The sequence below is a fragment of the Pinus tabuliformis genome, chromosome Q (genome assembly GCF_031772625.1).
Source record: "Pinus tabuliformis cultivar Carrire ecotype Pingquan chromosome Q, CPIR1, whole genome shotgun sequence".
Lineage (NCBI taxonomy): Eukaryota > Viridiplantae > Streptophyta > Pinopsida > Pinales > Pinaceae > Pinus > Pinus tabuliformis.
The window spans coordinates 1,021,906,913-1,021,924,359 of NC_142296.1; the positions used below are offsets into that span (position 1 = coordinate 1,021,906,913).

General features: G+C 38.6%; 1 protein-coding gene and 1 long non-coding RNA gene across 2 annotated transcripts in view; both read left to right on the forward strand.

Moving 5' to 3' along the window:
- The window catches only part of LOC149222977 (uncharacterized), a 241,539-nt gene extending 231,522 nt beyond the window's left edge, over positions 1–10,017 (forward strand). The window contains exon 5 of the long non-coding RNA XR_016249675.1: positions 9,933–10,017. This is a non-coding gene — a long non-coding RNA (uncharacterized LOC149222977). The remainder of the gene's footprint in view (positions 1–9,932) is intronic.
- On the forward strand, positions 8,282–16,551 carry LOC149222978 (uncharacterized). The gene is made up of 2 exons (XM_089385698.1): positions 8,282–9,799; positions 16,327–16,551. Exon 1 carries the CDS (start codon positions 8,651–8,653, stop codon positions 9,749–9,751), a length of 1,101 nt encoding a protein of 366 aa, XP_089241824.1. The 5' UTR covers positions 8,282–8,650; the 3' UTR covers positions 9,752–9,799; positions 16,327–16,551.
- Positions 16,552–17,447: the final 896 nt, after the last annotated feature.

Below are 17,447 nucleotides of genomic sequence, written 5' to 3' on the forward strand. Positions count from 1 at the left end.
TGGGGGACACAAAGACTTCATCTTCTCCTGCATCTTTCTTGGAACAGTCCACATCCAAGGAAGTGTCCCAAAACTGTGCATCCTCTTCCTCTGTGATCTGGCACAATGCCCTTCCAAGTTGTGTGGAGGCTGATTGGGCAGGCATCGGAATATCAAGACTGAGATAATCAGTATCAGCCTTGGGCATTGAATTATGGCTTGCTCCAGTGCCTAATGGGCAATCATGAGGGCTTGTCACTTGGATAGACAGAGAAACATAAGATGAAGGGGAATTGACTTCACCCTTTTTAAGCACTGGGCTGGGGATAACAACAGGTTGGTCAATTTGCAGATCTGCATAGTCATGGGAAGATAGGCTGGCTTTAGGCTCGAGGTCTTCGAGGATGGTGGGACCTGCTGCTGATTGCTCCTGCTGATAAGCTTGTTGTTCTGCAGGTACAACAAACTCACGAGCAGTGCCTCTGGATAATGACTTCTCATAGACAGCTTAGGTTAAGAAAGGGGCACTGCCCTTATCTTCCAAACCATGGACCTCCTCCTCTTCTTCAAACTGCTCTTCTTCCATGACTATATTCTGAAAAAGGGTCTTCACCCTTTGATATTCATTTGCATCTTTATTTCTCTACAAAATCTGCAGCTGCTTTTGTGTTCCTCTATGTAGATTTGGATTTGGAAGAGAAAAGGCATTAGGAGCTCCTGCTTCCTCAGAATGCTGCTCAGCTCTTAATCTAGAAACTATAGAGGCTAATGACTCTATCATCCTGGCCAATTTATCGATCTTAGGATTTGAGGATGATGAGAGCTCACCCCTCTGTCTTCTCCTTTCAACATCACCTCCGAGCCTCTCTGCAGCTATGATGTTTGATTCTACTTCAAAGGCTGCATCTTGCATATCAGCCAAAGAAGCACATCTTCTTTCTCTTAACAACAGGCAGAACTGAGAATCGAAGGCATTGGCATAAGTGAGCATAGCAGAAGTAGGGGTAGGTTTCACTTCAGCTGGTATTCTGTTGTACATATGGTTGAATCTAATATTGAAATCAGACAGCAACTCACCATTCTCCCTCTGCAAGTTCCCAAATTCAGTATGATAGTAGAGCAGATCTTTCTTATCCCCCCAGTGCTTTAGAAACACACCATCTAAGGCCTCAATGCCTGATATAGACCTAGGGGTTAATTATCTGAACCATTTCCTAGCTTCCCCATCTAGGCTTTAGACAAAAACCCTCATCCACACATCATTTTCACTTATATCTAAGTTATTAGCATAACTATAAAAGGATTCAAGGTGCTTTTTAGCTGTTACTCCATTTGTACCAGTAAACTTAGGCATATATTTTTGATAATCTCCTGCAGGCATGGCATTCAAAGGGACAGGCAAGACCAGGGGTCCATACCTAGCAGCTATGATTCTTTCAATCTTTGTGAGAGCTTGCTGGCCTGCCATGACTGAGGTAGGTGGAATGATACTAGTAGATTGAGCGGTATGAAGCGATGCAATGGATGACAGAGACAAAGGAATGTGATGGACTGTATGGGATGCTTTCTTTGGACTAAGTTTCAAAGGGGGACTAAATGAACAAGGAGCTCTATGAATCTCTGAAGGTATTTCTTAAATAGCAGAGATACATGGGATTTTTTGGGCTTACCTGATCCTGATGCTCCTTTCTATGAAGTTTTCTTCGGCTTAACAATCTTCTCAGGGTCAGGCACTGGGACAGCTGGTGATTTCTGAGGATTTCTTCGAGTATGTCTCACAAACTGAGCCAGGACTATAATGTGGAGTTGCCAAAGGTTGGTCTTCCTCCAGTGGAGTCGCCAGATAGATGATTACAACCAGAAATGTGCCCAAACTTTGTCTATCATCAAAATCTAGAACTGTGTCGTTCTCCCAGGGAAGCTGAGCTTCAATCTCCTCTCCCCGGCAGCGGCGCCAATTAATGTTATCACCCCAAGAAACTCTCCTAGGTTGTATCTCGGAGATGCTCGGGAACATTACAAACTCAACAAAATGTTGGAGATGGATGAATGGAAGGAATGATGCTTGTCCAAGCCAGATAACCACTTCTACTATGCTTAACTCCAGACATGGGTGAACACCCCCAGACTACAAGGCTTTAGACCACCAATTACTCACAGTTTGAGGATTAGGTGAACATGGAGAATACTGACCACACCAGCAGATGCATAAGACCATGTGATGGCTGGCTGCAACCAGTAAAGAGGTCTGCAAATCTATTTCCTAATGCACAGACAGGATGACAGCTCTCTGGCATTAAGTAAACAGAAACCTGCATAACACATTCAATGATACATACTAGATTTCAACACAAAGGTGGGATGACAACCCCTCTAATGCTAAATATCAAGAGCACATGAACAAATGCATAACAGGCACAACCTAGAACATAGTAGAAATGGAAAGTGAGCAATTAACAGCAAAAGAAGCTTGTATTAGCTGAAAATGAAGACCAGACGCTGCAAGTATCAAAGTAGTTACAGTCTCCAGAAGTTGAACCTTACATCAAAACAACAACCATCAACCCTGATTACATCTGTGTTCTGGGTATATATAGAGTTTGATTACAAAGATATGCTGTTGTTCTATGAGTGGAGGGGTCATAATTGACCACCAACCACCTTAATTCTCTAAAAGAGTCTCTGCTACAATCTGCTTGCTTTAATGAACACAATTGATATTTTCATATACTCTGTTATCCTTCTGGAGCAGGTGGAGTGTAATATGGAAGAAGTTCCATAACTGGTAAATGCTGTGATCTGCTTGAGGCACATCCTTCTCATTCTCAGTCATACTGCTCTTGAATGCAGTTGTTGAGGAGTAACTACGCACAGTACTGTACCCTTGCCACCTTCATACTTTGGGAGTATGGAATGACTATGGTCGAGGACAGTGTGGACGAATTGAGGGGGAAGATCGGCCGTTGGATCGCGCAGATCAATGGCGGAAATTGGTCGGCGGAGGATATCAGGAGATACGAAGGCGGGGAAACGTGGATCATTGGATCACATGAATGGATGGCGGAGATCTCTCGGCGGGAGGCATCGGGCAGAAGCGGGAACAGACAATCGTGAGCCGTCGGATCTCAGGCAGACAGATCCGATGGCTATCGGGTTGAGGAGATACACGAGGGTTAACCGGTGGGGATGGGTGGATGGGCGGTAAGCGGTATTTATCGCATCGTTTTTGGGAGGGAAGCAATAAACGTACGCGGGCTCGCGATACGAGTCATCGGGCGACGCGTGGCGGATGTGACAGGAGGAAAACCGCTGTGATCGCGAGTTAACGCGCGGGCATCTTGCGGGAGTGTGGGGAGCGAATGTCGTCCGATCGCGGTGGAGATGATTGGACGGCGGGGAACAAACGAGCAAGTTATGCGGTAAGGAACCATTGGATCCGGGTGGAGCGATCAACGGTTGTGATCAATAGACAACGACGGGTTAGAGTGGAGGTTTTATGGAAGCGTATAGAAGTGTGAGTGCGGGTTATATGGGTTTAAACTTTGCGCCCGGGGACCTGAGGGAATATGTGTTTATAAAGGATTTTGGAGGAAAACAAAGACAACGAGAGTTAAGAGAGTGTAAAGAAAATGAAGGGGAAGAATAAAACAGACTGCTGCGAACTCCCTTTTAGCATAAACACACGACCAAGCTGGTATTTGGTCCTTGAATCATCAAAGTATGTAGCAGAGCTAACAGGGTTGAGAGGAGATAGTATCAAATCATGAACATATATGAAGATTGCCTTCCGTGAGAAATATCAATATTACTACAAAGACATGGAAAGAAATATTGAAGTTGGATTTATATACCCATTAATGTTTTGGTATTTCACTGAAATAGATGCATTGATCTTAAGTAGATGTTGATTCATAATCCTATTTGATTGATTACAATTGATGCATTGATATTAGTGGAGTTGTTGATTTCTAATCTTATTTGATTGCTTGCACTAGATGCATTGATTTCAATGTAGATGTTGATTTGTAATCTTATTTGATTGCTTGCACTAGATGCATTGATTTCAATGTAGATGTTGATTTGTAATCTTATTTGATTGCTTGCACTAGATGCATTGATTTCAATGTAGATGTTGATTTCTAATCCTACTTGATTGCTTTCACTAGATGCATTGATTTCAATGTAGATGTTGATTTATAATCTTATTTGATTGCTTGCATTAGATGTGTTTATTTCAATGGAAATGTTGATTTAAATGATTTGATGTAACTAAATGCACATTAATTTCAAAATAATCAGATTAATAGTATGCATTGATTTCACTGTAAGCACAAAAGTTTATTAACAATATGCATTGATTTCCATGTTACAGTAATTCAACCATAAATAAAATACTTGAATTCTCATCTTAAATAAAATCTCCACTTACTTGAAATGTTTGCTTCTTGAAACTATAAACTATCTGTAACTGACTACATTCTTATTATTCCCATTTCCATCATTCAACAATGTTAGTCACTTTGCATTCAAACGAGGTAATAGAAAACAACTACTATTGAAACTTACTTGGGGTTTAACACTCCATAGATCACAATGCTTTGACTTTGGAGAAAGTTACTATTAATATTGGAGAGCAAGAGAGACAAGGTATGATGTTTACTACAATAGCTTGAGTTAAATATATGAATGGTCTACAATTTCAACCAACCTTTTCATATGATTGATATGAAAAGATGACAAAACTAACATGTGGCAATAAGAACAATTGAAGAAATAGTCGTTTGATCATAATGAAGACTATTTGTAATTGACTACATTCTTATTATTCACATTTTCTATTATTCAACATTGTTACGTTATTGCTTTGCATGTAAAATTTTTATTTCATCGTTTTTCATCATTCAAGTCATTAATAGTCTCTATCATCTCAACAAACCAAGGGAATTGAGCGAATTTAAAATTAAAATGACCAAATTAATCTTAGACATATTTAAAATATTAAAAATGATTATAATAATTAGATGTTCAACAAATTTTGTGTGTCTGCGCACGACTGAAACCAATTTAGACACATCCCCTGTTTGGCTTACAGAAGAAACTAATCATCAATGGGAAAGAATTTCAGAGGACAAGGGTTGCAATATCTTTGGTGAACAATTGCTTACTCTATGTGGGGCCTTTGATTTAGTCATTTGTAATGGCTTGACTAGATGGGGAAAGTCTGGTAATTTCACTTGCAATACTTACAATGGAGCAAGTGTGGTAGATTATGTAATTTGCTCACATGGGTTGTGTGAGAAAATGGAGGAAGTTTTGATTGGAGATTAGTTGTGGGAATTGAAATCAGATCACAAGCCAATTTATTTATGTTTCTCTTGGATTGGAAAGAAACAATTAGAGTCCAAAATTCAGCATGTCCAACAAAATCTCCCACATGGCAGAATTCTTTTGACCCCAAAAAATTGTAATACCTTCAAAATGACGTTAGAGAGGCTCTTTGAGAAGGAGAAAATTACAATTCACAACCCACATAGTCATGAATTAACACATTTAATTCAATGTGCACTTGCAAAGTGCAAAAGAGAAAAAATTAAGAAGTCTGAAACAAATTTCTTTCTGGTTAATGCTTGGTTTGACGAGGAATGCAAAAAGGCAAGGAGAATGTGGAAAGAGTCAAACAAGGATAACATAAAGCTCAAAGCTTACAAGCAATTATTAAGCAAGAAAAAGACCAATTTCATGGTTTCAAGGAGGGAAGAATTATTCTTCCTTAGGAAAAATAATCCCAAATTACTTTGGAAGGAGCTCCAATCGAGAAAGATACAAATTGGAAATAATATTACAGCTTCTAAATGGTTTGACTATGTAAGACAACTCTATGAGCAGGTTCCCAAGGTTGACCCTCCCCCCTTGGTCAACACTGATATTGAACTCTTCACAGTACAAGAGGTAGAGATGGGTATCAAGAAGTTGGGTGTTGGAAAAGCAAAAGACTTAGCTGAACTCCAAGAAGAATATATAAAGTGGGGCTCAAAGATTCTTGCACCTCACATTACAAAAATCTTCAACAACATCATACAACAAGGGCTCCCCACAGATTGGACAACTAATATGGTAATACTTTTTTTCAAGAGCGATGACGTCAATAATCCCTCCAATTATATGACTATCATGATAAACCCTTCGTTTGCAAAGCTATTTGGAAGCATGCTAGAAAACAAAATTAGCAAGTGGGCAGAAGAAAGAGATAAGCGTGCTAAAGGGCAAGCATGTTTTAGACCTAAACATTCCATAATTGATCATTGTATAACTTTAAGGCACATCATTGAAAAAGTTTGGGAGAAAAAGGAAGAAGTCTTTTGTTGCTTTGTTGATTTCAGAAAAGCGTTTGACTCGGTTCCTAGGGATAAGCTTTGGCACAGAATCCTAAACATTTGAGAGCCACTGTGCATAAGCTGTATGAAGAGGTGAAAGTCAAAATTAGAACTTCAGCATGCATTTCTGAAAGCTTTAGAAGCGATATCGGGGTCAAGCAAGGTTGCCCACTGTCTCCTACCCTTTTTGGTTTATATATCGACAAGCTTGAGGAGTGGTTAAATTCACAAGGGGGTGATGGTATTTATTTGGGCAAGTTTGTTATAAGACTTCTTTTGTATGCATATGACCTTATTCTGATTGCTAAATCAGCTCTTGGTTTGCAAGAGCACTTAATATCGTTTGAGCATTTTTGTAGAAGTGTGGGGATGCAAGTCAATATCAACAAAACAAAAGTAGTGGTCTTCTCTAAGAAAAGAAAACATAACCAACATAAGTTCTACTTTGAAGGCAACATTCTAGAAGAAGTTGCAGATTACAAATACCTCAGAATTGACTTCAACAAAAATCTAAGCTGGAATGGTTGTAGAAAGAAAAGAACTTTGGGGGGTTGGAAAGCATTTTATGCTTTTCAAAATAGGTGTAGAGAGGCAAAGTTATGGGACTAGAAAACCACTCAAACTCTTTTTGGGCTTCTAGTGATTCCGATGATTCTCTATGGTTGTAAACTATGGAATAGTAGCACATCCGACATGCAGTGGAGACAAATTGAGAAAATTCAGAAGCGTTTGATTACAAACAAATTTAAGATTAAAAGTGCAGTTCCTTATGATATCTTGTTAAGTGAAACATGGATTGCTCCTATTGAAGCAATTGCTATGGTGCGAGTCATAAGGTACTTAAAAAAAATGAGCAAATGGAAGAGGCTAGATGGCCTAAGGTTGTCTTTAATGATAGATTGTGCAAGAGCAAAAAAACTTGAATGCAACAAAATAACAGATGGTTTAGTAAATGGGGTATTTGCTTGAACTCGTGTTCCATAAACAACAAAGAGATAAAAGCTTTTGTTATGGAAAAGTTCCACTCATAGTCATCAACCAAAAACATACATAAAGGCCAATATCTCTTGGAGAGCCAAAATTCTTATTGCTCAGTTAAGGACTAATTCTCATCAACATCGTTGTGAAACAGGGCACTGGAAAAGGCCAAAGGAAGTGTGGGAGGAAAGAATATGCATTTGTTGTTATTCCGGAAAAGTGGAAACAAAAAAACATTTTATTTTAGAATGCGAGGCTTTCAAAGACAACAGGGAAAGTTATGCAGATAAGCTGGTAGCCAGCTCTTGGGATAATCTATTTAGCGAGGGGTTTGTCGAGAAGCTAGGAGCATTTACTTTGAAGCTTCACAGAAAATGACCGAATACATCAACCAGATGAAGAAGCAATCTATCCCATAGGCTATCTTTAGTTTCATGGACGTTAAAATAATTTCTTTTTTTCTTTCTTCTTAAGTGGGATCTATCAAGCACCGAGAGGGATCAAATCTCTTGAGGTGTAAACCTTTCCTCAAGTTTTACACTCAAAAAAGAAGTTTGCACTTCCAGCGATTTAATCCCTCTTAGCGCTAAATAAATCGGAGATTAAGATAAAACTAAAATAATTTTAGTAATCTAAAAAATATTATAAAATAAATATTTTGATACTGGTTGTACCAAACAAAAAAAATAAATAATTTGTATGAACTTTTATAAATATTTTGTTTTACATTCGTATATGTCCCCAAATTTATGGGATAATACCAAGTAATATCCTCGGTGGATAACGTTGCAAACACGAATAAAAGATGTGGTGTTATGGAAAACTTTAACAAAAGCAGATGATATGAAAGAATAGAAAACTTTTAAAAGGAGATTTATAATAAAAAGAATATCTCTGTAGGGCAGATGAGGGAATAAATACTGACTACACGTTCCACCGACAGCTGCATTATTCAGTGGGCTATGCACATGTAGAGCGTGTCGCGCATCGTCAGTAAAGTTTCCTTTGGAAGCGTTCACTACGCGGGCATATTGGGGGCTATCTATATTCAACCCCTGCACATGGTCGCGTGTCGCGCATCGTCGGTAAAGTTTCCTTGGAAGCGTTCACTACGCGGGCATATTGGGGGCTATATATATTCAACCCCTGCACATGGTCTTCATTCATCAACACCAGGCGTTTAGATTCAAACCCCTGCTCCAAACCCCCATTCATTCACGCCACAAGATCTTTGTTCTCATTCTGTTTCTTTTCTTTCTGCTCATAAGAAATCAGATCTTGATCTAGCATCTGTACGAGATCGAATCCTGAACCGACCAATGGATTCTTTTTTCAGCCACACAAAGAAATCCCAGGGAGGATCATCAGATCGCGGGGTTTCAGACTTGATTCAGACGGCCGCTTCCTCCTACTTTAAATCGCAAGGGAGCGAAGACGAAGCCGCCTCTTCGCCACCAACGAAACACCATTCCTCATCCGGTTCCGGAGAGAAGATGAAACCCTCGGGTGGACAAGCTGCAGGGAGCGCCAAAGTTCTTTTGGACGCCGCTCTTGCGAGGTTGCACAAAACTGAAGCAGAGGGCGGGGGAGAGGGAGAAAAGATCGATAATGCGAAGCTTGCGGCGGCCGCAGCGGACGTCTTGGGAGCGGCGAGACATTATGGTAAGATGGAGGGCAAAGGTTATGGTAAATACGTGGACATGGCTGAAGGTTATTTGCGGAAATTCGGGCAGAAGGAAGGAAGCGGGAATGTTGCTGGCCATGATAATTACCCAAGGCCTCCATCTGCACATTCGACAGGGCATGCGCAAGAGGATGATTATTATGAGAGGCCTCCATCTTCACATTCGAAACCGCATGTGCAAGAGGATGATTATTATGAGAGGCCTCCATCTTCACACTCGAAACCGCATGTGCAAGAGGATGATTATTATGAGAGGCCTCCATATTCTCACTCGAAACCGCATGCGCAAGAGGATGATTATTATGAGAGGCCTCCATCTTCACACTCGAAACCGCATGCGCAAGAGGATGATTATTATGAGAGGCCTCCATCTTCACATTCGAGACCACATGCGCAAGAGTATGGTAATTACGCGAGGCCTCCAGCTTCACACTCGAGACCACATGCGCAAGAGTATGGTAATTACGCGAAGCCTCCATCTTCTTATTCGAAACCGCATGCGCAAGAGGATGATTATTATGAGAGGCCTCCATCTTCACATTCGAAACCGTATGCACAAGAGGATGATTATTATGAGAGGCCTCCAGCTTCACATTCGAGACCACATGCGCAAGAGTATGGTAATTACGCGAGGCCTCAATCATCAGATTCGACATCAAATGCGCAACAGGACGAGGAGGAGAACAAATATCTCAAGTACTTGAAGAAGGCAGAGGAATATTTGAATAAGAATTAGGGGATTTAAAAACAGACGGACGAAGACGCATGTATTGATGGTTTAGAGGTACGATTTGTTGGGATTTAAACTGTGATGTGTAATAGTCTATTATTATGTCATTTGCATACAATATATCTATAAGGTTGTATTCGTGGTCCACTGTGTTAGACTGTCTGTGTCTTAAGTTGCAGTTTATGGGAAACAGTGACACACGTTTGAACTGTAATACCAAGATTATGAATATTTATCCTTGGAACCATATATAAGTTTGTATATTTTTAAAATCTGGATTTTATATGCCGTTAGGTGCATCTCCTTATTTGTTTCTGTAATAGTTTAATTGTTTTTCGAAGGCATTGCTGGTGAAGGTATAATAACGTTTGATGTTGCTGCAAATGAGCCTCTACTTGGATATCAACACCCACCATTAAACTCGGATTTGATTTTTTTCCCTTGTGGTTGTATAAACTCTATCACAAGTAATGATCTATCTAAACTGTGGATCTATTAGATACTGAAAGCAATTAGATAGAAAAAAAGAACCAAGCTGCAAATTTAAGAATCTATTGATGTTTAACTTTACTTATATATACTATATAGAGAGAGAGATTGAGACATTTTTGTAATTAGTGTCAGTTTTCTTGTCTCCAGAGCCGAAGGAACATTATTTGACACATGCTTATAGTCTAACCAAACTGCCCAGTTTCAATAATGGCCAGCCATATATTCTAATAAAATGATTTAACAAAGGACGTATGCAGCAAAATATAAACAAAAAATGTAAACATCAAGGGCCATCATGGTTGCTCATATTAGGTTCCTTCTTGGTCACAAGTTTGCCAATTGTGCCCATGAAAGAGATAATAGTCTTGAGAGAGATACAGATTAAAGGAGTTTCCGAAGTCTTCGTCGGAGTTGGGGGCAGGGGGGAGATTGACATGGCAGAGATGTGCGTAAACAATTTAGTATTTTAGCTTTGTACCACTTAGGATGATTATGGTTGCTCAAGATTCTCTCTCCTCCTCCATAATAGTGAGGTGCTTGCCTATCTCTGGTGCATGTTTGCCCCCTTGACAACTTGTTTGCAAAGCTTTTCTTCTCAACGTGCTTACACTTTTCCCATTCCAGTGTTGAGCTATTGGGCATGCCCATAACTTCTTCAATTTCCATTTTGCATTGGCATGAGGTTAGAAAATTATGTTTTATAATCAATTGAGTATTTGAGCTTTGTACAACTTAGGATGATTATGGTCGCTCAAGATTCTCTTTCCTCCTCCCTAATAGTGAGGAGGTGCTTGCCTATATCTAGTGCACGTTTGCCCCTTTCACAACTTGTTTGCGAAGCTTTTCTTCTCAACATGCTTTCACTTTCCCCTTTCCAGTGTTGAGCTAATGGCCACATGCCCATAACTTCTTCAATTTCCATTTTGCATTGGACTAGGCTGTGCCTCAATCCTCTCATTTCCTCAAGATATTAGCAATAACAGTAGTCGCGAGCCATTCTACAACTCTTTTGCTGCTCCTAAGGCATCATGGGAGGCAAATAGGGGGATGAAGACTTAAGCTACTTGAAACCCCACTCGACATTACCTCAACTAGAGTTATAGAGAAAGAAGATCAAGAGGTCAAGGAGAAAGACACTAATAGAATATTCACCAATTCTCGATATCTCTCTTCTTCTGCTAATACGCTTCTATATAGAGATGCTTTCACCTTCTTGACGATATTTGTTAAAGGCTTTGCAGGAAAAGAGAAGGCTCTAAATCAACACCTTTTCCTAGGATAGAATCAATCTTCTCTTTTTGAAAATGAATATTAATTGCAGTTAAAGAAAGCTGTGGTTGCACCATACAATGTGATATCTACAATTCAAATAGATAGAGTTTGATACCAGAGATTAAAAAAGCCCCAAAACTATGTAGGAGTCCACCTGCCAATTGAAGTGTTATTACAAGTTTTTTATGTTATTTTTTCTTTTTTTTTAAAGAAAACCTGAAACTAGCAATTGAGGTATTCTTACAAGTTTTTTTTTAACAAAACTTAAAACTTGCAACTATAAAGCCTAATGAATTCACATAGTAATAGTGCTATTATGCAGAACACAAAATCATGTTTAATGAAAAGCCGTCGCATTGTGAACTTCTGGCTTGGAATTTGCATTAGATTCTAGAACCACACTCTAAAATTCCAACTCCCCTTAGTTTTTGCTATACTATGTCATCCTCATTAGCAGCTTCTTTGATAGACTGACTAGGGACTTTCGGGAGGGAAGCCATTAAATAGAGACCTAGTAGAGACTTTTGAGAGCCAATAGAGACTTTGGGAAGGAGGGCACTGAATGGGAGCTACTTGCTAGGCTCAAAATCAACTGATATAACAGATTTACAGTGAGCATCTCACTTTGCTTGCTTTTTATGGCAACACATGCTTCTAGTTTTGCATTCCTGAATAGCTAAGCTTCAAGTTGAGAAGACTCATCTGTTATTGAGATGAGAAATTGCTACTGATAGGTCCTCAGTTTCATGTGAATTCATTTGTTGAGCCTGACGAGGATCAAAAATCCCACATGGTGCACAACAATTAATGTGATGATGACCTTGATGGTGGATGTTATAGAATTAGAGCTAGGGAAATAATCAATTGGAAGCCACTTGCTGAAATAGTGATAGTTCAAGCCACTACTCACTATAGAAGAGGGCATAATACGTTGAGATTTGATAAAACCTGGGGCGAAGCATATGGTACCAAGCTGGTTGAGAAGCAATGGCCATGAAGAACCGTAAAAATCCCACCTTTGTAATGTAAATCCATCTCATCGATCTTAATTCACTCTCCCAAACTTGGAGGGGTGAATGAAGTGTATAGGGGGAGGGGATACTGTTAAAGTTTGGCTCATCTGAATTAAAGTGCCATGTCACTTGTCCTAGCAGTCCAATTGGGAGCTAGGCAAGGTAAGGAGCCCCCTAGGTTGGCTTAAAATTCCCTGCTGCAATAATGCGCCTTTATTTGCCATGGAGTTTGCCAAAGTGTTTAAGGATCTAAGCACTTAGAAGGACTTTATAGAGTCAGAATTCTTCGTGGTTCCTTGAATTTGAAGATCAATATGGAGAGGCTTGAGTTTTGTAAGGAGATAGAGCTCCACACTTGTTGAATGATAACTGAAGAATCATCAGTGAGTATGTGCATTTATATCACTACCTATTTGAGGATATTCAGTGCTTGATACAATTCCAAGACCTAAGCTTGATTGTTAGTGGATTCACCAAGTCCCTAAGTCTATGTTAATTCACATTTTCACATGGGGTTGTAAACAACCCCCCTTTCATAGTTGTCACCCCAATGTTAGATTCAATATTATTGAGTTGCAACTAGGGTAATTGGAAGTTGAATTTGGTGCTCTTTCTTTTGCACATTGGATCTCTTGGAGATTGGGGATGGATAGGAGTTTGAATAGTGATTTTATGTATCCTCTTAGACTCTTGTATATCCAGATTTGCACTAGATCTGTCAGCTGGTCATTCAGATTTGCAAGATCTGCCTGTTGGTGATTCAGATATGCAAGATCTGCCTGCTGTAAACTTGAATCTGTGTTAAATCTGTGTGTTGGACACTTAGATTTTGCAAGATCTGCTTGCTGTATACCCAGATCTGCACTAGATCTGTATGCTGGTCACTTAGATCTACAATATCTGCTTGCCATATGCCTAGATCTGCGGTTGTAACTTTCAGATCTGCTGTTGTAACTACTTGGAAATCGACTTCTCTCAGAGATCAGACTTTGATTCCATGTTAAAATCTCTATTCCAGCAAGCTAGGTAAATTAATTCCTTATGATTTGCTTTCTAAAAAATTAATTTAGATTGAATATTTTATCTCTTAGAATAAAATACGCTTGCTGCAAATTTAACTGAAAAAAAACGAAAGCTACAAGAAACTAATATCCAAAATACACAGAAATTCCTGCTCTTTAAATATCAGCTTTTCATCAAAATCACTACAAGCTTACGAAAGCTCCCAACTGGGAAAAGAGCCCACTGAAAAAACAAGAAAATATTACAGCAAAACTTGGCTGTTATGATGCACTGTACAACATGTATGGCCCTGCCAAAACCTGTTTCAAAAACCCTCCTGTTGCTGCTGAAATCTATCCCAAAAATTTGTATAGCCATCCTTTTCTTTTGTTGGGTTGTATAACCTCCTGAAGTCCCCTTTGCCCTTGCTCTGTATGGCCCTTTCAATTTTTGAGAGCTGGGTTCATCTTTATTTGCTGCTCACATTGTTTCCTCTTTTTTCCTTTGGACATGTACACAGAGTGAAAATCCTTTATCCCTCTCATTTGTGTTTTTTTTAACACTCTCTGTGTATCACACTCTATGTTTTTTCTTTTCACTTCGTCCAAATTAGTGCCATAGATAGCATATTTAAGAATTTAAGAAAATTTTATTCTTTGTTGATATTATTGGAAGCAAGGATTCAAGAGCACGGTGGAGTGCATTATCAATGTTGGATATTTGTGCAAAATGACATTATCACGTTTGTGCAAGATATATTTTTTTGTAGATATGGCCGTTGGTTCTCTACAAATTCTCGTGCACAGCTTGATAATTATTTTCCCATTTCTTGGCATCTTTCTCAATTCATTCTACACCTTTGTAGTGGAGATGTACCAAACTTCTTGTGATCTTTCAGAGTACCATGTCTATAACTTCATGAAATGCAGTCCCACTTATTTTCATGAGTTTATGAGCCATTTTTGGGCTGTTTTCTTGGGAACTATCTCAACATGTTTGATACTGTTATTTGGAGCTGTATCTGTTTCATCTGTAGTTGATTATATATTATATAAGATCATGTTTTGCTTCTTTAATTGCATGAACTTCTGTGTGCATTAGTATGGTTTGCTTAATTAATTTTATAACAATACCAGAAAGAGGATTTTCATTGGTCAAGTTTTAGGATCTGAAGGCCATATGCTGGACATAAGTTCTAATATTTTATTATAAACTTTTAAGTTATTTCAATTTGATGTGCAAGAAATTAGTTTTGCTTATTTTTTATTATCAGTCTAAAGCCATCTTAACTCTGATCTATCAAGCAAGGAGAGGATCAAATCTCTCTGAGTGCTGACTTGTCATCTTTGCACCTTAAGAAAGATTTGCACTTTAAATAATGTGATCCTTTTGGCACTAGGTAGGTCTGCAGTTGATAGCTCTCCACTGGGTGTGTGTAAGTGTGTATAGAGTATAATATTAATTTGAGGTAGACATTCATTTTTGTTAATATTTTCTTTTTAAATTATTATTAGTCTACATATGATGTCTGATGACATCAGTATTACACAATCCTTAGTGCTAATCTCCCCCCTACTTCACAGTAGCATTTTCAGATCACTTTTCCATCATACTGGACTGTAGAATGCACCTCTTGATGCAATATACTAGCATTAAGCTACTTGAAATGGAACACATGGAGCAGATATTTCAAAGGCTTTGGATGCAAAAATTCCAAATGCCCTTAATGTATGTAGGATGTTACTAGGAAAACCTTGGTACTATTTGCCTTGCAGGCATGTAAAGGACAGACTCAGTATTTCATGTCAAAATTTGTACCTTCTATCCTATTTAGGTTTGAAGCTATTTGGTGTAGACATTACCTTCTTAAATGAAAGGTTACTTATCAGCAAAAACTTGCAGAGAAATTTTGTGCAGAAACTGCTGAACTTTCAATAAGATAGCAAAATAGAGAACACTTTGCAGAAAGCGAAATTCAAGGAGGAGCACTCTCACACATGTAGTGGCAATTTAACTGAGTACCTTGAAATAAAGAGCTATTTGAGGAAACATTTTGCATGTAATGCTCTGTATCGGTGAGGGTATGTTTTCACTTGTGCAATAAGTAGTGTGTGGAGCTGATTTGGAGGATTCTGTGTGTCACTAGGACCAACAAAATAATACCCATGGTGCCTTGATTGCTAGTGTATATGCCTGCAGCCATGCTAGAACTTTTTTTTGATGTCGAGTTGATGTAATTCTGTGTTTATTAGGCACCGATATGTTCTGACCATGGCTTGGGAGGTCTGTACTAGCTGCTTAAATTTTTTTGAACATTACCTGCAGCCTGCTGCCTATTTTGTTCAGAGGCCTATTTGTCTGTTTTTCCAGGACACAATTGGGGCTAGAGCTTGGGCACCTAACAAATATGGTGTATATGCTTTTGAAACCTAAAAGTCTCCAAATCAAAACCATTGGGCTATGGTTGCAGTTGCAGGAGTCTTGATATATTAGTCCATAAGATTTTAATTCCTGGCAACGCAAACACATATGACATACAACATTTGTAAATGGATAAACAAGAAGAGATTTTTCTTCCAACTTTTCCTCCCTAGAGTGCGGGGTTTAAGTTGAAAGGATTTTAAGTAGTTTCAATATCAACACATGAACTACGAGTTTCACTGATTTCAATTCTCTTGCCTACTACATGAGTTCTTGAATGGTGTCTTCTTGCATAAGCATTGGATGCATGAACGCTAGGCCTACAAGCATGAGAAAGATATATATCCATAATCCTTTCTGATACATTTTTTATATTCACAGCTTCAACTGCTATCCTAGAGGATAACATCCCCAGAATGTTCTACAGCAGCGAGCATGTTATTCAGGTCCAATGCCTCAGGCTCCACAAATATGTTGTTGTTCTAAACATTGACACCGAAAACTAATCATAATTGGTTTATACTGGAAGCTGTTTAGATACTTGTGTCTTTCCTGTTTTTGGAAATTGATCTGCATTACCTGCAAAGTACATAAAAAGGGGACCAAATCCATATTATGTCTCTTTCATGATATGCTTTTGAATATTAAAGTCATTGATGCTATATGTCATTTCAGTGTTTCTAGCAAGCTAAAGAAAGTGTTCCAAATTTTAGATTTGCTACTATAGCAACAATAAAATCCCCCAGAATTCCAAACACGTTCCAACTTATTAAAGAACTATTTATCCTGTAATCAATTTTTCATCTTCCTTGCGTGCAATATTATTTGTCTTAACATGGAGCACAAATACAATTTATGGATGTTTGCCCAAAGAATGGAAGAATCCACTTTACTCTACACACAATGTATAGGTGTCACGGAAGACTGTTCTGAAATTTGTCTTTTTTATAACAGTACCAAGTGCATATGCCATTCTAAATTTAACATATTTTTGTTGTTGTGGTGATGTGTGTGCACCTATAGAGTATTGTATCTTAGCAATTATAGTTTTCCATTTTCATGGGTTGTGTATGAAAGGTCAAGAATTGATTGTAGAGGCCAACTGTAGCTTTCAAAGCCTGCAAAAAGGGGTAATGGTAAAAAGACTAGAACATAGCTTTCAAAGCCTCCAAAAAAGGGTAATGGTAAAATGACCTGAACATTTGCAGGAGTCATGCAAAATTACTCTCTTGAAATTTGCCTTAATGATATTATAATACTTTTTTTGTTGCATTGATTTGTTTGTGCACTTGAAGAGTAATGTTTGTTAACAGTACCAAGTGCATATGCCATTCTAAATTTAACATATTTTTGTTGTTGTTGTTGTTGATGTGGTGATGTGTGTGCACTTATAGAGTATTGTATCTTAGCAATTATAGTTTTCCATTTTCATGGGTTGTGTGTGAAAGGTCAAGAATTCATTGTAGATGTCAACTGTAGCTTTCAAAGCCTGCAAAAAGGGG